General features: G+C 51.8%; 1 protein-coding gene across 1 annotated transcript in view; it reads right to left on the bottom strand.

Moving 5' to 3' along the window:
• Window positions 1–3,446: 3,446 nt before the first annotated feature.
• Window positions 3,447–21,854, bottom strand: part of SLC39A11 (solute carrier family 39 member 11) — a 60,051-nt gene continuing 41,643 nt past the window's right edge. The window contains exons 7-10 of the mRNA XM_042832800.1: window positions 17,141–17,210; window positions 6,226–6,324; window positions 4,942–5,100; window positions 3,447–4,731 (exon numbers count right to left, since the gene is read on the bottom strand). Of these exons, the coding sequence (XP_042688734.1) occupies window positions 4,653–4,731; window positions 4,942–5,100; window positions 6,226–6,324; window positions 17,141–17,210 (407 nt within the window). The 3' untranslated portion in view covers window positions 3,447–4,652. The remainder of the gene's footprint in view (window positions 4,732–4,941; window positions 5,101–6,225; window positions 6,325–17,140; window positions 17,211–21,854) is intronic.

The raw sequence follows: 21,854 nt of genomic DNA, 5'->3' as shown, positions 1-21,854 counted from the left end.
AGAGATTTAAGCAATTCCCGCATGCAAACCAGCTCTGGACACAAAAGCTTTTCAGTTATCATCAGCAATTTGTAAGATTGTATTAAAATAAACCCACAGGCTCAGTTTCCTGCTCTCACGAACCCCTCTCATTGGATTACAAAGCATAGAAATGCATCCCAGACATCTTAACTCAGGACATTTGAGAGCCTAAGGGATACCCTCTCCCTGTCCCTTCACAACTGCATTCCCCTCACTGCTATGAGAGCCCTGAAATAAGGAAAGAGGCCCTAAGAACAGAGCGGTGCCACGCACAGAGCCCACACTGCTCCATTTCCTCTCCTTCCCCGTTTGGAATTGCTCTTCAGTCAGAAGAATTTACAATAGAAACAACGCTGGATTGACATTGCTTTACCCTAACCCCAACCCTTGGCACTTCACAGGACACACAGCAGCATGGGGAGCATAGGTGGCACAGGGACCATTGCCCCACACCCCCCATCACTGCTTGCAGCTGTTGCATTGCAGCCATGGGAACATTCAGGAGTCACAGCCCAGCACTCGATGGCACAGTTCTCAAGAGTTGGCTGACCATGCAAGACTAAATGCACGCTTAGAGCACCAATATATGCATTAAAAAAGGGACCGGCATTAAATCTCAGCGAGAAACTCAATGGCCCCATAGCATCTCCCCCAGGAAAGGGGCAGCCGGGCTGGAATTTCTCCTTTTCCCTCATCTCCTCCAAACAAACCGGCTCCTGGGGCTCCGGGGTGGATGTGGTTGGATGGATCAGAGCACCTGAGCTGATGGAAGCACAGGAATGGCTGCGTGTGCACTCTGGAGCTCTGGGATGGCAGCTGCATGTGTGCGCATATGAGGGAGTCTCAGTTTTAATTGCAGCCCCGTTGCCAAGTACAACAAAGCGCACACACAAAGAATAGAAGTCGTTTTGTTTTAAGGGTTGAATTGTTTCTCTCCTCAGGGGTGGGGAGGAGGGAGGTGAAATCCATTCCTTTCTAAGCAATGACTCAGGTGCTGCCATCTCCCCTGGGCGCGCATCCCTGCAAGCCCGAAGAGCGTTTTTGCACCGTGTTTTGTTTTACGGCACGGGGCTCTAATAATGGGATTATTGTTCGGTTGCGTGCAAAGCTCTCGGCTCGGGGTTTTGCTGTCCCCGCCCAGCCCTGCAAACCGCAGCCGCCATCGCCTTCAACGTCCCCAGCGCCCGGCGAGCGCCCAGCGCAGCATTCCTGCTCCCTGACTCAGCCACACGGCACCGGGTGAGCGTAGCAGTGCCTGCCCCTCTTACACAATCATCCCCGTATCCCATCTGAAGACCAGCGAGAGGGGGCAAACTCGTGTTTCCCACAGCTTTCCCTATTGCTCACTGCTGGGGAAAGCGCCCCCCCCCCCCAAGCTGCTCGGAGCAGCACAAGGTGGGATCCCCCTGAGCACCCCAACTTCGGGACGGCTGTGGAGCAGCTGGAGCAAAGAGGAGAAGCCCAACGCCACGCACAGCCCAACAGGCAGCAGGTGGGAAGGCTCTGCCATGCCAAACTCCATAAATTTCCACAGTAGCTGCTGCCACCGCAGGACAAATTGCCAGCGATATTTGGCACAGCTCTGAGTGCCTGCAGCAGCAGATTTGCACTCACAACCCCATACACCACCACCTCAAAGCCCCAATCCCAAGGCACGTGTAATGCCATACACCTGAACACCAGCAGCCCATCTGTGCCCCAAGCAATACCCCCAGCACAGCTCCTCTTTGCAGGAGAGCTTCCACACAAACTCCCAGACCATCTTCTTGCAAGCTGCTCACTGGCATCATTGTACACCGTGCCATGGGCATCCTGCAGGCAGCATCTGCTCTTGGTTGAAAGAAAAGCAGCAAAATACACTATGCAACATTGCTTTTCTGCAGCAGCACTGCTCAGCAGAGGTACCAGAGCTCCCAATGGGGCACCTGGGCTTCAGCTGGGCTCACACCCCCACCCTCCTAACACTGGGAGCTCACCTGCTGATAAACACATTCCCCTTGGGCTGGGAAGAATTCAGGTGTTATCACACCTCTCCTTCTTCAGCACAGTTTACAAAACCCAAAACTACACATAATGCTATCAGAAAGCAGTCCACAGAGCTGTATTGGGGGTTACTGTTAAATCAGACAGCAAGAGCACGTGCTGTTTAGGAACAGATCTTTGCCTTTCGGGCTTTGAGGCTTCTTGGATGGACTGGGGCCACATCTGAAGTTTATCTGCAGCCAGCACAAGAAGCCTTTATTACTTTAGGATAAAACTCAGCAATCCAGCATTTCTGTCCGTGTGGAGCTTTACTGAAGAACTAGAGAGGGGGAAATCCCCAGCCCTGATGCTGCTATCTCACACTGGTATGAAGCAGAGGATGCAGCCATTGACCACAGCAACCCTACGGTGGGCAGGGACCATCCCACTGCTCTCCATCCCCAGCTGCGTGATGCGGGGCAGAACCAAGGTGGGACAATTCCCCCAGTGCTCCTGTCTCCCCTGCCCAGTGCCTGCAGCCCAGCACTGCCCCACGCTTGGCTGCTTGCTTGCTGCTCCCGGCTCCACCTTTTAATTGGCAGCTATTGTTCCCACACGTCACTCCAGGCTTGGCCCCCAGCCAGCTCTTCAGTCGTGGCAAGACACAGATGTATAATTTCATTCACCTCCAGGGTAGAAACAGAAAAGAAGGATTTTCATCTGTGTTTTCTGCATCACCTTCCTGCCCTCCCCTCCAGGTCCAATGTACATGATTATCTCGGCTGGCTACATCTAAGCAGGATTAAGTGCATTATGTGATATTATCTCTCAGCAATCTGATTACGAGGTTGCCTTTAAATGCATAATGTGTTTTTTTGTACCAACTTACACCGCACGCCAGAAATCAAACAAGAAAACACGACTTGCAGCCCACGAGAAAACCCAACCTGTGGGCACCTCCAGGGCTGCCATGTTCCATAGGAAGGATTTGGATCCCACATTCCAGGGGAAGGCTTTGAAGCCCAACAGGGTTGAGGTGGGCTCACCTACCTGCAGCTCATGGACAAAGGGCCATTGTCCCAGCTCCTTGTGGCCCCAGGGACATGGCCATCACAGCTCAGCTGAAGAGAAGGAGTCCCCAAGGGCTGCTTTCTTCTTCCTGAGCGATTTGTTGTGGTTAGTTTTTAATGAGTCATAAAGCATGAGCCAGTGTCAGGGGTTGGAGCCAGGGCGAGCTGCGGTACACCCAGTGAAACAAACCCATGGGTGCCATGCACTGCAGATGCCTTTCCTTGGCTCTTGTTTTGTTATTTCTCTTCCCCAAGCTCGCTGCCTTCCTGGTTGAGAGGCAGGACATTTGGCAAGCTGAGAACCACCAAACCATTAAAAAAGAAATGCAGTGAAACGGAGGGAGGAGAAGAAAAGGTACGGATTTACTGCCTTAAAATAAATCAGTGCAAACGCTGAATTTCCCATTTATTGAAACCAATCACAGTTAAAAGGTCAAATCCATTGGCAAACAGTAGTTTTGTATCATCCAGAGTGACATACAAATGAAGTACAAATGGAATCCAACCGAAATAACAAACCAAACAAAAGTGCGTGGCTCTCTCTTAGCTCACCCAACCCATCTCCCTGCTGCCTTTCTGCAGCTCTGTTGGGTGCAGGTACAGCTGAGATGCTGCCAGGCCATCCAGTTACTCCTTCTGGAGGGCCTCATTAGCCTCATTAGCCTTCCTGAAAAACAGAGCAGCCCTAAAGTGTGGACCTCCCCACACCTGCATTCTGCTCCCCCCTTAAGCATGGGTTCAACCACCCCGTGGTTGTTGGATAGGAGATGCTTGAAAGGAAGAGGATGAAGAGGCAGATAAACGTGGTGCATGGGGGGGTAATTAATGCACACTGATGAGTTATTTCATCCCAGTGCTGCTCAGCAGGACGAGAGCTGGCTCAAGGTAACACAGCACTGTGCTCAGAGTGACAAACAACCCAGCACAGCAGCTGGAGAATGGCAGCTGCTTGGTAGTGCTGAGCACAGCCATGAGCCCAGGTGGAAATGCATTGTGCCATACAACCATCATGTAGCAACGTGGATGAACACGCGTTGCCTTCTCGAACAACCAACAACACTGTGACACACTCCTAGCACTGCAGGATCCACCAGACCTGCTGCCCCCAGGGTGCTGCACGTGTCATCCCAGTCCTAACACCTCCACCATTCAAAGCCTGGAGTGGAAACTGAGACTCTTAAGGAGTTTACTGCATTCAAATACTTTGGTCCTTAACCTCAGACCAGCTTAAGCACGCGACGCTGAATTTCTAATCATCTACAGGGATGATCAAAACCAAGAGAGACCTGAATCAGAGGAACCACCCCAGAACTGCAGCAAAATCTGCAGCCTGGCCAGCACGTCTCGCAGTAACCTTGGAGAAAAAAAATCTGGTGGCGAAAGGAAACCAGGACCTGCAAGGAACCATCCGTATTTGTGCTTTGAAAACCATCGGCTTGATGTTATGAGGAAGAGATATATAAAATTATAGGAAATCAACACCAACCAGATCAAAAAAATATATATATACCAAAAAAGTCTAAAGCATAACACATGTCCAGTTCCAAATGCCACCATGGGAATTGCTGTGAAGTCTTCTCCTGGGGAGCAGTGAGCTGCCTACCCAAGGCCAACATCCAAGGACATCATCACCACGAATCCAAGTATTGAGGTCCAGGAAGCCAGCTTCCCATTGCCACTGCAGGGAGAAAGGGGAGGCCGTGAGTTCTGCCAACCCATCCCACCGTGCCCACTGACCTCAGTGCTATGTCTCCACCATTCTCAAACACCTCCAGGGATGGTGACTCCACCACTTCACACTAGGCAGCCTGTGCCAGTGCCTGATTGCTCTTTCTGAGAACAGACTGGTAATATTTCACTTGAATTTAGGGCCAGTTGGGGGTCTCACCTGGTCTGTGCCTCTGGGATGATATCATCCATGACCACGTAGACCATGGCTCCAGCAGCAAAGCTCAAGGCATAGGGGAGGAGAGGCTCTGCCATCACCACGGCGAAGGCTCCTAGGATGCCAGCCAGGGGCTCCACCATGCCGCTCAGCTGCCCATACCTGTGGGACAGTGGGACTGAAAGTCACTGGGCATCCCCTGATTCCCCCAGGGTTGAGGCCAGGGCCGCACAGCTCACTCCACACACAGCAATCACTGAGCAGCAAAGGAAATATGATCAAACCATGTCGATTTGTCCAGGAAGGGAATTCAGACATGATCCAATGCCTTCCCCTTGTGAGATCTGGGAATCCAGGAGCAGCTAAGAGAGGAAATATTTCCAACCAGTGTAGCTCAGTCTCAAAAAGGGGCATCTGGCCACAACCTCCCCACTCTTTTCCCCAGTTCTCTTTCCTTCTGAGATCGTTTGAATGCGACCATGGGAACTCATTCCTCAGCAGCCCTGGTGCAGCCCCAGCACTCGCTGCAATGGAGATGGGTGGGAGGATAAGAAAACAAAGCTTTGGAGGGAGCAGCCTGTGAGCCCCCCCACCCTCCCATCCATCACCCAAGCGCAGCACACGTGCACAGGCAGGAACGCAGCCCTGTGCCTGCAGAGTTCACGGCCTTGGCTTTTTCACCTCAGGGAAAAGGAAAAAAACAAAGTGGGTTTGAAATGCAGCCCAGAGTGAAGTGAGAGAATTTAAAAAAAAAAAAAAAAAAAAATGGAAAACAAAGTAAAAATCCCCTTTTGGTGCAGGATCTGGGAGCTAACCACAGGCACTGAGCCACGATGGGGCGAACCGCAGGGATCGGGGCTGAGCCCTGCTCTGAGCTCAGGGCACTGGGGCAGCACCCACTGCAGGGAGCTGGAAAGCAGCCCCAGGCTCAGCCGTGGGCAGTGCTGGCTGCAGGAGCTGCTGGTCTACAGCCTGCAGGCTGAGCATTCCATGGAGTCCGTGGCCAATACAAGTCCATCCCAAAGGCAGCCCAGTAGAATCACAAATAGAACAACTGAATCGAAGAATCATTAAGGTTGGAAATGACCTCCAAGATCACCAAGTCTCATCCCAACCTATCCCCACTGTGCCTGTTAAACTATGTCCTTCAGGGCCACAGCTCTGGGAACGGTGACCCCACCAGTGTCCTGGGCAGGCAATGCAAATGGGTGCAGGGCAGCAAGTCACAGGAACCTGCTTATAGGAGCTGTAGGTCAGGGGTCCCTGCTCTGGCAGAGCTTTGCTTACCAGAACGCTTTCCACGTGGAGAATCCTGCACCACGCAAAGGCAGGCTGACAGCAAGGCCTTCAGGGAAGTTCTGAATGCCAATCCCAATAGCTAAGTTCCTACAAAGAGAAAAGAACATGTAGATATCTATACCTATATTGGGTGGAAAGGACAGACTGGGAAAGAGAAAAAGAGAAAGGAAGAGGAGAGGAGAGGAGAGGAGAGGAGAGGAGAGGAGAGGAGAGGAGAGGAGAGGATTGGTCTGTCCATTGGTAAAGTAATGCAGGAGAATGCAGACTGCTGTAAGGACCATTTCTTCAGGCCCAAAAGATAAAAGGCTTAAGGGGGTTATAACAGGAAGGCATGGTAAACTTGAGCTGCTCCAATTAAAGCCCTATATCCCCAGTGGCAGAAAACACAGCTCTTTTAGAGCTTAAAGCTCAAGGACAGGCAGGAGAGGTTTGGAAGGATATTCAAGGGCAGAAAAACAGGTGAGGTTTCTCCTCTTTCCATCTCCCCTCCAAAATTCAGCCCCAGCTGCGTGCTGGCAGCCAGCACAGCATCCACCCTCAGAGCACCCCACACTCCCTGAGCCAGCACCTTCTCCAACTCAACCACTCATCCAACGTGGAAACAGCTGACAGCCAAGCAACAAAGATTTGCACTTGTGGGGTCTGTCTGATCTCATCTGTGGTTGCACCCTAAGCCCCTCCACCAGGCACCTCATTAAGCAGAGGCTGCTCCCCACTACCACCATACCAGTGTGCACACATATGCATGTCCCAAGGATTACTGGGACTCCCAGCTCTGCAGGCAGAGTCAGGGGCTCTTTGGCCAGCAGCTGAAAGCTCCCTTTAAACACTTGTTTCCTATTAGTAAAATAAGACTGGTGAGAAAAATCTCTCCGGGTTGTTTAAACTTCAACCATGGTTTACAGAAGAGGGGAGGGGAAGGGGGGAGAGGCTGTGGGTTTCCCTAACCAGGACAGGCTATTACAATCAAAAACATTATTCAAGGGAAAGAGAGAGAGAACGGAGGGGGAAAAACATCCCTTTTAGAAAACACTGGAGCCGCTGTCTGTGTGCTGGGTTTTTTTTTCCTCCTTCACTCGCCTTCGCACAAAGCAGCTATTACTAGCCCCAACCACAACAAATTAATGGGGTGGGAGAGGGAAGTGTGAATGGAGGGGTCTGTAAGGGAAGCAGCAGCACGCTCCCCCCTCGCTGACCCCTCGCTGCAGGGCTGCCCATGCACAGAGGCAGCCCCGAGGGGCACAGGGAAGGGAATTTAAGCCAGGGAGGGACCCAGCAGGAGAAGCAGGGACGGGTGGGCTGGCCCCTGCCCTTTCCCTGCCCTCTGCCCCTATAGCAAACCCTTCAGGGCTCCCCTGAGGGGGGGGGGAGGCAGCAGCGGCGTGCCCCCCACTCCAGGTCAGGTTTTGGGTTAGGGTTTTCCCAAGGACGTAGGTGCAGGTATCACAGTGGAACGAGGCTCAAGCACACAGCTGAGCCCCAGCACCCTGGGATGTGGCATAGGGAAAGGGTCTCAGCTGCAGGGTGGCATTATCCCTCTGCCACCTCATGGCTTCAGATCCCTCCAAAGGGCTCTCACTTGCTGAAACCACTCTCCATCACCCAATGGGGCCACTTGTTCCTTCAGTGCTTCCTATCACGCAGCTCTGCCTGAGCACCACTCGGATTTTGGGGCTCAGCATCTCAGCAGGATCAGAATGAATCCTGGCTAACACAGAAGCCAGGAACACTCCAACCTTCCTGTCCATCCTGCCTTGGCTCCCTGCAAATGGGAGATGCCCAGGCACTCAGGCAGAGAACACTGAGCTCTGGTGCCCAAATTGGGAACAAAAGAGTCCCAGGAGATGTTCCTCCTCCCTTGGCCGCCAACTTGTGCACACCTCACACCTTGGTGTCGAGCTGATGGCACTGAGGTCAGTCAGAAAGCAACCAAATCACATAAAGCTGCATTGTGCACCAGGAAAACAAAGGCTTCCTTATTACGGAAATAGGTGGGGATTCTTGGAAGGTTTCCCCCTGCTGCAAAGAAACACATTGTAAAACAGATGCACAAAGACAGCGTGGAGCAGGCTGACCCAAAGGCTGCTCCAGAGATGGGATAGAATAGAATCACAGCATAACCCAAGCTGGAAGGGAAACAGATCATTGAGTCCAGCTCCTACAGGATGGTTTGGCCAAGGCAGCAATGGCAAAACATCCAGAGACATTGGGATCTACACTGGGAAAAGTGGGGAATAACTGTGCAAGTGATGAAGTGTTCAAAGCAAAGCCTGTGCTGTCCAGTGGGTCACCTACGTCCACTTAAAAGACATTAGGATAAGCTTCAGGTCAATCCCAGTGTACAGAAAGGCACTGATACACAGAAAGAGGAAATATTTCCTTCCCCAGTGCTCAACCTCAGCTTCCCTATCTGTAAAATGGGCACATCACAGTGCTGTGCTCCGGCACCTTTTCCACCTGGGCACGCCACGAGTCCCACGGACGGGTCCACATTGGATTGGGGTGATCACTCCTGCAGCATTCCAGTAGGAGGAGAGGTGAAGCTGTGGCTGAGACCCAACAGGGAGCACCAGCACCCCAGGAGTTCTCCCCAGCTCACTGCCAACCGCCGCGGCATCACGCTGGGAGACTCCAAGTTCACTTTCAGAAAAAAGCTGGCATCTCTGCATATTTGCAAGGTCAAGGCACAGAAAGCCTTCTATAAGCCTAAACCCTTGTTTTCAAGGGCCTATTCTTTTACAAACTGATTATGAAAGCAGGCTACATATTCTTAACAAGCCCCTTTTCACTACGGCTTTCAATTCCCTCCAGTGTATAATGTGCATGTGTATTCTTGCATGGCAGGCCCTTACATACTGTTTTGATTGTTATCGTCTTGCCATGAAAGGGCCGATTGTTTTGGGTTCCCAAGATTACATCATGGCTTCCCACTCGGGCTGCCTGGAGAGGTGTTTGATCAGGGCTCACAGGTGGGAAGGAGCCCTGCGGTGAGCACGGGGCCCTGAGCGTTTCCCCATACCTGCCCTACCTGTTCAGCACAGCTGCCTCGGCACGCCAAGCTCTGTGCAGCACTGACGGTGCCTCTCACGCAAGGTTGGGCTGTGGAGTGCTCCAGTCCTGAGAGCAGCTGTCCTCCCTGCAGCAACAAGCAGGCTGGGAGCAGGCGTAGGGGTAAGGTGGGAGTTTCATGGGACAGAAAGGTGAAATAAAGCAAGAGTCTTGTTTTCAGAGAATCATAGGGGTTGGAAGAGACCTCTGGAAGTCATCAAGTCCGAGTCGAGTCCATTGGGATGCCAACATCCCACCCAACCTCTACAAAGAGCGAGGGCTTCAAGTGGCATCAGTAAAACTGGAAGGAAGCAAAAAGCACAAGAGAAGGAAATCACGCAGGGCACCAAGCAGTGGAAAACACCCAGAGCTCGGAGCCGAACAGGCAAGCATCTCAAACCAACACCGCAAATGCGCAAGTCTAAAACTGGCAAATGCCCAGCTGCAGGGGTTTCAGCAGCCCACACGTTCATCCTTGAGCAGTGGTGGCACAGCCCGGCTGCTCCACGCCTCTCCTGGTGCTGCTTTTTGTCACCTCCCCAAATCCGCCTGCCCCGCTGCGCATAGCGTGCCGTGCGGTCTGGGTCCCATCTGCTCGCCTGGCCCCTTGCCAGCCTTAAACATACACAGCCCTGGGTCCATACACGCAGTAAACATTTACAATTTTAGGAAATTTTACCCTTAATTTATCCCAAAGGCACATGAGCAAAGTTGAACATCATAAAACCTGCTCTCTCCTCTGCCCGCAGCAACCGGGACGTGAACTTCAGCTGGAGAGCACAAAATCCCCCAGCTCTCACAGCGCTTTGCCATCGCTTCCAGGCAAAGGGAGGAGGCAGGTGAAGGAGCACGGGCTGTGGGGAGGGGAAATGGTGACACAGAGGGGACATGGATGCCACCAGAGTCCCCCTCTTGACAGAACATCAGCTCACAGAGGGCTCAGGGATGTCCTCATGTGCCCAGAGCCAGAGCAGAGCTGCCCACTGTGTGGGATTATTTTTTCCCTTGGGGTGAGGGGGGAGTTAAAAACCCATATTCTATCTGCCCTATTACTTCCAGAACTGTTTGATTTTCTCTATCAGCCTCATGCATGGTCTGCATCTCCCCCTGCCCACTGGGCACAATGCTGAGTTTCATCCCTCTGCTCTTACTGCAGCAGGGAGCGCCCAGGGATGTTCGAAGCTGTGCTTTTTGTGTGCTGGGTGCTCAGAGCAAAAATACACACGCACAAAAGGCCCCACGTGCCAACTTCAAAGTGAACAATCTGTTCCCGATGATGCTCTTCTCTAAAACGGCCCTTCAGGATTGAAGGAAAAGTGTGAAAAAGGAAATTCAGCCCCAAGAAGGGCAGAGGGAGGCTTGGGGCAGGCAAGCACCAGGGGATGCTTCATTCTACGATCACACTGCAGATCTAAAGCTTCGCAGGCAGGACCCAGAGCAAAAAAAAGCACTGCCTGCACCCCTGGATGCACAACAACCCCAAAACTGCAGAGATGCACAGACAGCCTCACTGCAAGCGATGCACAGCTGAGCACAGCGCTGAGCCCATCTCTTCTTTTCGCTACACCCAAATCTAAATTTTTACATATTCATATAGGCACGCCCATAAATAACCTGATTTTAATGATGTGGCCACATTGATCGCGGGTAGGGCTTGAGCTGGAGGCAGATACAGAGCCCTATAGAGGTTATTAAAATATTTTTTAGAAATTAAACACACAGACAGGCTGGGTGGTCTAAAAGCAGGGCTGGGATTGCGGCCCGCCTATAAACCCCAATACAAGCTGCCCGTTAACATTTATAGCTTCACCCAAAACACCAACCTTCTCCCTTTGTGTGACTCTACATCACAAGCACGTTTCACACAGAAAGTTACATTACATGAGAACGATATTATGTTCAAGACCTGCCTGGATGCCTACCTGTGTGACCTGCTGTAGGGAACCTGCTTTGGCAGGGGGGTTGGACTTGATGATCTCTGGAGGTCCCTTCCAACCCCTACAATTCTGTGATTCTGTGATAGGATGAGAGGCGATGGCCTGAAGTTGAACCAGGGGATGTTTGTGTGGGAAACAGGAGAAACTTCTTGGAAAAAGTGGTTGGGCACTGGCACAGCTGCCCAGGGAGCAGTGGGGTCACCGTCCCTGGAGGTGCTCCAGAACTGCAGGGATGTGGCACTAAGGGATGTGGCTATAGGCACAGTGGGATGAGTTGGGGATCTTAGAGGTCTTTTCCAGCCTTAATGATTCTATGATTCCACAGGTAGATGCACATGTGTGCTTTTCCCCTCTTGTCTCTTGGATGAATGAAGTGACATCCCCAAAGAGCCAACGGACGGACACACCATCCCCATAGGACTCAGGATAGGTCCCAGCCCCACGGGTTCCCCAATGGGCTGGGGGGGCTTTAAGTGATTGCCATAAACTGCACACTGCTGGGACCTGTGCCAGTAAGAATAAGGTAAGAATAGGATGAAAAGCACAGAAATGGTTCCTCCCTTCCCTGTCCTGCAAAATCGCTGCTAAAATGCGCCTGGAGAGAGTGTGAAAAAAGCACCGCAGCGGCGCCTTTATGCAGCCCCAGACCTGGAACTAAACAATTTACTAACAGATGTAGCTATAAAAAGCCCCATTATCACATCTTGTACGGTAACAATGTCTTCATTCAAACTGCTTCCCCTCCTAGGAAGGTTTATTTTCAATCCACGCTGCTACAGAGAGGTACGGGCTGCAGTGCAGAGCCAGCCCCTTGCTCAAAGTGAGCCTTGTTTGGCCTTATCTTGATAAGATAAATAGGGATAATAGCTTTTTCTTTCTCTACTCTTTTATTTGCCCTCTTTCTTTTATTTTAATGGGAATTGCAGTGCAGATCAAAGCTGGCGTGCACAGACCCACGAGGGATGGCACAGGAAACCACTTCCCCGTGTCCCATCACAACAGACCCCACTCAAGAGGTCTCTGCTCCCTGCTGCACCTCTCTTTATCACAGACCGAGCAGCAAGGCACAGGAAGACCCCACATTCACCCTCCTGGCTGGCATTGCAATGAGCTGGGAAGCAGAAGCGTTCAGTGCAAGCTGCCTTGGGCCATGTGCACCTACATGGCAGGGCATCCATGCCTCCGTCCACACACTGCTATGCCCAGTGCCTTCCCAGCACTGCTCAAGGAACAGAGCAGAAGCCCTGAGATTAATTAATGAGCCGTGATGAGAAATGCAGCACCCAAGGAGCCAAAACCCACCCGCACTTGCTTGAATGACACAAAGGAGGCATTCAGTGCATGGGGAAAACATTCAGCACCCAGAAGGGAGAAGCTCCCAGCTCAGTAACCATCACTGAATAATAAACATATACCTCCAGGACAGGTTAATTAAGAGGTGCTTAATAGGCATCTTGCAACAGCTTTGTTTTGTAACCAGAGGCTGCACTGCAGGAAGGAGCAGTGGCTGAGGAACACACAGAGCTCAGGGCACGGAATTCCCCTCCAGCCCCACCACGCAGCAGGAAGAGGTGTTTCCATTCAGTGCTCCCATGGATCTGATAAAGGAGAGAGGATCCAGCCCCACATCTCCATGCCACCCAAGCCATATTGGCTCCTCCATGACCTATTCATAGCAAAGAGACAGAGCTGGTGTGTGCAAATAGCAGAGATGAACCCAGAGCGTCTTCTGCTGCCTCACACCACAATGATTCCCATTCATTCCAAGAAAACACAGCGTAAAAGCATTGCCTGGTTTCAATCTCCATGCATTAATCAAGCCTCAGCCTATTTCTTTCTCTTTTCCAGCAGTGTGGGAGGCACAGGCTGTCCCATGAAATAATATTTTCCGAGCCATCGTCAAAGTCCACCGCCAGCCCGAAGCCTCTTTCTGTCTCAGCAGAGCTGGACAGGAAACAATCTGTGGGCACAACAGGGCCAGCACTCCCTGCACAGGGCTGTGAATGGGGGCCATTGTGCTGCAGTGAGGAACCCTCCCCAGCACCAGCAGGGAAACAGATCTGTTTGCGTCGCTGCCACACACGCATTGCAGCTGAACAGGAGCCTTCATTCAGCACGGGGCAGGTGTCCTATCGGGACCTGCTGTCTGCACCACGCACAATGCAATATTGCACATCATTTTTCCAACTTCTAGACCTTCATACGCTCCAAGTAAATTTCTGCATTTTGCTTTGTACCTCTTTCACTTCTTTCGATTTTCCGTTGCACCTGAAAGAGCAGCTCCTGCTCTGTGCTTTGCCAGGGAGACACCCAGCAGGGCCAGAGCTTCCACGAGAGCTGTGCAAAGGCACCAAGCATGCCCAGTGCTGCTGTGAGCAGGCAATGGGAGCAGGGGTGTCACCACATAGTGCCAGGTGGGAGAGGAGCAGTGGGGATGAGGCTCTTCTTTGGTGCCCAATCTGGGATCTCCTCACTCTACTGTGCAGCAACCAGCAGGAACAGCAGCTTCCCACCTCTGCAACAGGAGCAGATTAAAAAAGCAGAAGTGTACACTGCGTGCTTTTAGGGAAGAAAAGTGCAGGAAAATCCCACCTATGTGCAGACCAAGCCCACCATGCTGACACTTCCCACTTCTCTCTTTGACCAGGTACCAGCCAGGTATCACTGCCCTCGGCTGAATGAAGGACAGAGCACGGCCACACGCAGCACTGTCTGACTCTGAAATGAAACAATCCCTTCAGCACGCTCACACCTTGCTGCAGACCACTGAAAAATTGCCATGGTGAACTTCTCTCTTTTTTTTTTTTAAAGAAAAAAAGAAACAACTTTATTTTCTGGCACCAACTATCCCTTGTGACTGGACTTAGCCATGGGCTGTGACAAAGGCTGTGACAAAGGCTGCTTTCTTACCATGTTTATGCACTGTCAGAATTGCACAGGCAGTCCTATTCCCAGCTTTTTCTAGTGGCTCCAGGCTTGGTTTTCCATCCTTAATAATAATCTTTCAGTTTTTACAATTCTGTACAGAATGACAATAGAATAACACCAGGGCTGCAAGATGAATCACCCAGAGGTTACACCCACAGAGCCCATAAAAGACAGGGACAGGAGCACTGCACTGGGGGATGTGGGTACAGGGATGGAGGATGTGGGGATGGGCAATGGGACAAGGGAACATGGAAAGGGATGTGGGGACAGGGATGAGGAGTGAGATGAAGAGACAGGGACATGGTGCATTTCATGTGGGCAGCACCTTCCCGGCCTCCCCTCCCTGACACTGCTGCAAGCAAAACCCCCATGGGATGGGGATGCTGAGAGCCCCTCAGGGTCCACAGACTTAAAGAAAAAACTGACAGACATTTCAGTGGGGCTTTTTTCTCCTGCAAAACCACACTGGGCGGCTCCAGCCCCATCTGGTTCCTTTTAAATCAGCCACACAAAACAGGGAGGTTTGGTCAAACTATTTCTTTTTCCTCCTCCCTGCATGCAATCACTTTGAGCAGTGGGGCACAGCCATCCTGCTCCCAGCGCTGTGCTGAGCAGCTCCTTGGGGCCTGGCTGCCCCATGGCGAGCAGAGGGATGCAACACAGATTGGATCTGGCACAGAGGGACTCAAACTGCTCCCCGCTCCCCAAATTCAGGGCAGGCTCCTTTGTATCCTGAGCCCCGTCTGGAGCGCAGCACAACGCACGCAAGATCTCGAACTGGGCGAGCAATCCCTGCCTAACATCAGAAGGAAAAAAAAGCAGCTCGGCTGCCGAGATCTCTGCTGTTTGCGCATGGTGACATCGTCAGCAGAGCCTCTCCCGAGCCGGGCCCGGCAGCAGGAGCGGGATGCGCACGCCCGGGGGCAGCAGAGGAGCGCGGAGCCGCGCACCGGGAGCTGCGGGGCCGGAGCGGGGCGATGGGGAGCGGCACCCAGGGGAACCCAATGCACCGACCGGAGAACAACAGCAGTCAGCACGGCCCGGCCTCCTCCTGCCGCCCTCTGCAGGGCAGCTGGAGCTTTCCCGGTTTTCGTAATTCCCTCTCTGCTGATATTCATTTCCTACACGCAAAGCTGGAACAGCCCTTTGGGACGGAGCTTTCCCAGGGTCCTACAGCGAGCTCCTGCACAGGTCTCAGTCCGATGGGGGAAGTGAAATGCATCGATCAGCATCTGCACGGTGCCAGCAGCAGGCAGAAGCGAGCACGGGGTCAGCAGGCTCTGCAAGCACCCACCCGTTTGCAATGCAGCCCTGGGTGCTTGCATCGGAGTGTGGGAGCCATCAGAAGCACTGTCACACAATTCGGTTTGGAGCTGCTCAGCCCTGCTGCCAATCAGCTCACATCACTGTAGGAACGCACAGTCACAGCTGGGGGGATAAGGGGGTAAACTGAGTCATGCAGCTGTTCCATTGAAATGCTATTTTCAAATGACAGAGATGGAGGAGATCACAGCCGTCACATCCCCAAAGCGCTGGGGTTGACCCAGAGCAATTTTCCCTTCAAATGTGTCAAAACATTTAACTCTATTTCATCACCTTATATATATAAATACATATATATATAACTCCATTGCTACTTTCTAGCACTAAGGGCTCCTGCAAAGCCCCTGTGAGAGCTGTCCCCATCTTTTCCTCTTCACAAAAACCCCCCAACAGCAGCAGCAGCAATTTCTTTTCCCAATACTCCATGCAAGTTGCATCTCTTTCCCATGCCCAGCACAGCCACGCTTTGCTCTTGCCCTGCAGAGCAGGCAGGAGCTGCCCGTCCTCCCCAGAGATGCTGTATGAGGAGGAATTGGCAACAGCACAGCGTTTCACTCCTGGATTTCCCCAACCATTTTCACGGGGCAGCGGCCACACGAAGAGCTTTTTGTTCTGCCCGCAGATGACAACGATAGACAGATTGATGGCAACGAAGTCATTTTGTCTCCTTCTGCAGCTGACAACATTTGCATTGGTATTTCCCTGGTGCAGACTCCACCTTTTATCTAACATGATTAATGCCATTGTAAATACAGAGAAAGAAGCAGCTGCTTCTGGTTTCTCAGCTTTTACTGAGCAGCTGACAAAAAAAAGAAAAAAACACACACATCCTTTTGTAAGAGAATCCCTAGAGTCTCTGCAGGCTTTGTGAAGAGCCTTTTATTGCAAAAGGTTGGAGAAAAGCAGTTTATAACTGCTTTATTGTGCTGTGCTCACCACAAATCTGGATTGTATCTGCTACAACCCAAGTGCCCAGGGCAGAGCAGTGAGCACAAGCCCTCGGCTGCGAGGGAGGTGACATGGATGTCAGGAAAGCTGTGTGACATGGGCAACACTCAGGCCCATAGCAGATCCAGGCATAAAACCTGGGGGCTGCATGCAGCTCTCACCCAATGCTGGGGCCCCATAGACCACCAGCAGTACTGGAGTGGCTGAGATGCAGCGTGCCTTATTCTTCCACCTGGAGGAGCTAGGAAAGGCACTGCAAAGCCTGAACATGCTGCTTTCCCTCCACAACACCTTTGTTATAAATGGGTCTGGTAATCAAAAGGTAAAATTCAGGTACGCGATTCAAACAGAAAAATAAAAGCATTTGATGAGAACACACCGAGGTGCACCTCAGCTGCTGCTTTGCAAAGCCACTGGCAGCTCCCTGTGCTGAGGGCAGTGATGATGTCCCTGAGTCACTGCTTGCAAAAACTGAGCCACCACTACCCCATCCCACCACTGCGCCAGGCACAGCACAGCTCCTGCAGCCCCACTTAGCAGCCCAGCAGTGCTGGGACGGAACCATTCCAGGAACCAGCATCACCAAGAGAAGCTCTCTTTCCGCCTGACAAACCTTGAAATACCCAGCAGCAATGCTGCACGCCCAGTCTGGGACAGGGGACAAACTGTGGCAGGGAGAGTTGCCCCAGACCCCGCAGCAGCACCGCGCTCTGCCTTACCTGGCGCTCTGGAAGGTGGCAGACACCGATTTTCCAATAGCCCCGAATCCAACTCCCACTGCTAGCCCCTCTGCAACGGGAAGGAGAGAGAATTAAGGTCAGATCCTGCAGCATCTCTGGGGCTGCCCTTCTTTCAGCATGCCCAAGGAAGCAGGGCTGCAGGTCAGGGTGTCGCTTTTTCTCATTTTAACCTAAATTCTGTGCAAATCTGTACAAGGAGGGCAAGGGGTGACACTGAGCAGCATTGGGTGCAGAGGTGCTGCCTGCTGGGCTCCTTCATGGCTCCCTGATCTGAGCCTGATGCACTGCAGCCAAACACAGGGAGACTTCTACGCCTGTAATGAAGCACATGGGAGGGGAAAAGGCCACAACCCCCAGCAGCTTCAATGCAACTCCAAGCACAGCAGGGGGAAGCCATCCAAAGCACAGCAGCAGTGCTGGTTTGCAGCCCAATGCCAGTGCACGTTCTGCAGCCTTCGAGGAGGCAGTTCCCCACACAGGCTGTGTGACAGCCATGCAGGGGAGCACTCAGAAGGCATTCAAACAGATGGAAGGTGTTACATGTGCCTGCGAGGATGAGGTCTCAGAGGAACAGAACCGTGTCTGTTTGTGGCCCCTTGGATTTCCAGTTGCCTTGGAAACACACCATAAGAAGCAGCACTGATTTACTATCAGCACGGCGTCCCCTGCTACAGGCTGAGAGTGTGAAGTTGAAACAGATCACAAAAAAAAGAACCCAGAGCCTTGATCTGAGTTTTGGCTTTGGGTGGAGACAGTGAAAATGACATCAGGAATCAGTCCTACATACAGGGTGAGGAAACTCCTCACCATTCCTAAGATAAAAGTGCAAGGCAGTGGTGCAAGCCCTGGCCAAAGTCCCTGTACAAAGTGCTGGTGGAAAGCCCTCATGCAAAATCCCCATATAAAGCACTTGTGCAAAGCTTTCCTGCAAAACCCACATGCCAAGGTTAGGGTTAGGGTTAGGCAAAGCACTGGTGCAAAACCCCCATGCAAAGCTCTCATGCTGCCCAACAGCACCATGGGGAGAGAGGAGGGAGCTCTATCAGTGCATTCATGGTGATGCTGAGTGTGAGGAGGGCACGACAGAGCTCTGCAGAAAGGGCTTTAGCTCTGCTCCTTTGAAAGATCTCTTTTTAAGTGTAACTCACCCCGAGAGCAGCATTCAAGGGGTAAAAGTGCCCACTCGTGCAAAAAAGGAAAAGAGTTTTGGGAGGGGAAACAACGCACTGGTTTTCCCTGCTGTAAAGCAAATTGCATGCAGTAAGGAACTCAGCAGCACAATTAATGAAAGTACAAATTACGGATACATGGGAACAAATTATAGGAAATTAGAGTCAACAGATGGTGCGTAGTGAAGGGCTCATCCAGAAAGGGAGGAGCAGCAATGAAGGAAGCTCCATCAAAGCTCCTCACAAACCCATGCACAGCACTGCAGGAGCTGCTGCAATGCACGTGGCCATGCAGAACCCATGCATGGTTCAGAGGATTAAGTTGCAGGCAGAATGGCTGACTGCATCCCAGCAGATCTTTCCCTTAGCATCCGTTGCACAAGTCGTTAAGAGCTCGATCAGCTGAAAGAACCAGCTGAAATAAAACCCACTGCTCTTCTAAATCCTATTCAGTGCAGCTTATGTGGCAGGGCTGGGAGTGCTGAGCCTCAGAGCTCCCCTGTTCCAGGGACACACCATGCACACACCTGGCCCTGGCTGCTTCCAGCATTGCTCTCAGCATGCAATGAGCTCTGCAGCCTTTGGGAGCCAGTTGTAATGCAAAGAGCACCCAGAACTCAAAGCCCTCCCGATTCTCCAGAAGAAACTAATAGCAGCAAGCCTCGCTCACTGAGCCTTTAGAAATCACACTGGCAAGTAAATTAACCCCAGCTATTGTGTTACACGGCTTAAAGAGCAGAAAAATGAGCACAGGCTGCAGGCAGAGAACAGCAATGCAATGATTAAAAACAAATAACAAAAGTAACCAAAAAAAGAAAAAGGATAAAAGCAGCATTTCTGATCCCTCTTTGCCTCCCGGTTTGTAATAACACAGCTCCATTTCAGGAACAAAGAACACCCTGGAACTCAGACCCTCTCTAACACTCCTGCAGGAACTCAACGGGATGCAGAGCTGGCAGGATGGGGGCTCAGGTTCCTTCCATAGGGATCATGAGCTGAGCAGCAGTGCACAGCACACAGCTGAGCAGGGGCAGAAGCCAGGGCACGGAGAGAGACTGAAGGCAAGGGGAAATAAGGGGCTGTCGGTGGCTTCTGCCTACAAGGGAGATGCTGCCACACAGCCTGAGGGATATTGGATTTCCTGGGGAGATAAGGAGAGCTGTAGCATATTGGAGTGCTGCATCTGAAAGAATGGAAAGAATTAAAGATGTGCCAGCCCTTCCTTGGGAGCAATGGAAAGAGCCTGCAATTTGGACAACACCCTCTGCATTAGCTAATGCGCAGCTGATGCAAAGCACGTGCTAGCTCAGTGCAAGAGCTCCCTCTGGGTCCACCCTGCCCAGCAGCACTACACCAGGAGCAGCAATGAGCTGTTTCCAGAGCTTTTGGTTAAATAAAACCAGCACCTTTGGGCAAGCAGACTGCTGCCCACATCCTTTCCAACCGTGCACTGCAATGGCTGTTGTGCAAGCTGTGATGCACCTGCAGCTCTGAGCATCTCCAGGCTGGCAGAAGCAGCACGGTGCTGAGCTAACTGCTCCTCCTGTTAGGGCAAAGGCAGCTCTTCTGGGTCAGCAAACGAACCCTCTTCCTCCAGGAAGGGGCTGGGGATGCCAACACACCATCAATTATTCATCTCCCTCTTTGAAGAACTGTAAGTTCCTCGTGGAAAATTAATCTGGCTCTAATGAGGTTTGTATTTCTAAGAGTTCAAGCATGTCCCTGTCTCCACTATTCAAACTCTTCAGTTTTACCCAAAGGTTGAATTCCAGTTCCCATCAGACAACATCTTTTTGCCATTACAGTGCAAGAAAGTGCAGAGGTTACCAATGATTTTTGTGAATTTCACATCTCCAATTATCTGCCATTAAGAACAGCAAGCAAGAGGTTGAGGTAACTTTAGCAAGATTATTTTTTGCCTCCAGTTTTCCAGAGATCCGAGGACAGATCTGAGCAATGCTGTGCATGTGTTGATAGCAAACAGCAGCTGGAGGCAGGCTGAAGCCTGCAAAAACAAACAGCCATCCCTTTAAGGTGCTCAGCACAGAGCTGACACAAAGGAAACAGCTCTATCACTGCGTGCAACACAATGGGGTCAAACTTCATCAGAGGGGATGCAAGGCTGCAATGCACTCTGATCCCAATGCCTTCTGTAGGGGGATGCCAGCTGATTTCACAGAAGGGCAGCAGGATGGGGTGTTCTGGAGCACAGCTGCTCACCCATGTGTAAGCAATCAGAAAGGTCGGTTTGCAGCAGCAGAGTAAGAAGTGGACAAGAATGCTGAGCCAAACTGGTGGTGTGCACCATGGCAGCTGTGGGTGTATGGTGCCAGCAGACACAGGGAAATACAGTTTGGGAACCACAAGGCCTTGCTTTGGGATCTTTGTCATTCAGTAGGATGGACTTGGGTAGACCAGGCAGTTCCATTATATTCCTCTTGTTTTACCTCAGGAGCCAAACCACCAGCATGCCGTTCTATTCCTCTTTTCTCCACTATCACCAAAGCACAACTGGGCACAAATCCCCTCTTCCAACCAGCGAGAGCAGCAGAGCTGAGCTGCACACAGCCTTGTGCACCCAAACGAGGCACCTGGTGTTAAACAACTCACTGCCCACACCCTGACACTGCCACCATGGAAACGCATCGGTGGGTGAGCAAATGCCTTTCCCACAGTGAGAACCCAGAACTGCCCTCAGAGCTGGGAGCGACAGCAGAGCTGCAGCCAAAGCACGTATCTGTGTGACACACAGCAGTTCGTGGAAGTGGGGCAATCCCCCATACTGCTGGCATGGCCCCATGCAGGGCACAGCAGGGAATCCCTGTGCCTCTCCATGCTTTTCCCCCTTTGCAGAAGCCCCAACAGCTCTGCGTGAGTCGCTTCAATCCATCAAGGCACTTCATCCGTGCAAATGTCAAAATATGTGCTGATGAGGCTGCAATTAGTGGGAGGTTTAATGAAAGGGTAGTGCAACCTTTTCCAGAGCAAGCAACTGATTGCAACTGAGTCGCAGCCGTGCAAAACATTTTGGGGATGCATGGCTCCCTCTGCTCCCAACCAGTCCCCATCCACCAGGTCCACGCCATGACCCTGACCTGGGACACAACCATCCTTCCCTCTAAGCAGCAAGCACAACCTGGTGAGCACGATGCTCCCTCTGCAGCAGTTTGGTTCCAAGGAGCTACTACACGAGCAAAGCATGCACGATGCACCAAACATAGGGGCACCTTCCCCTGCCCTCTTTCCCACCCTGTTTTCAGGAATTCAAGCACAAGCACATCTTCTCCTTTCTCTCACTACAAACAAATCCTCACAGCAGCAATCAGAGATGCTCAGTGCAATTGTTCAGAGATTCAGAGAATTGTTCACAGACTGCTGAGTGCAATTGTTCAAAGCAATGCCAGTGGAACCAACAGCAGAAGGCACTCAGCTGTCATTGAAGAGGGGAGCATTGAAGAGTGCATGCAGGTGAGACACGCACTGAGCAGCACAGCACTGAGCAGCACAGCACTGAGCAGCACAGC

Source organism: Centrocercus urophasianus, unplaced genomic scaffold (genome assembly GCF_019232065.1).
Source record: "Centrocercus urophasianus isolate 14NV4802_14NV808 unplaced genomic scaffold, USGS_Curo_1.0 seq_40, whole genome shotgun sequence".
NCBI classification, from domain to species: domain Eukaryota; kingdom Metazoa; phylum Chordata; class Aves; order Galliformes; family Phasianidae; genus Centrocercus; species Centrocercus urophasianus.
Note: the sequence above shows the minus strand (reverse complement) of the source record. Positions and strands in the feature narration are given on the sequence as shown.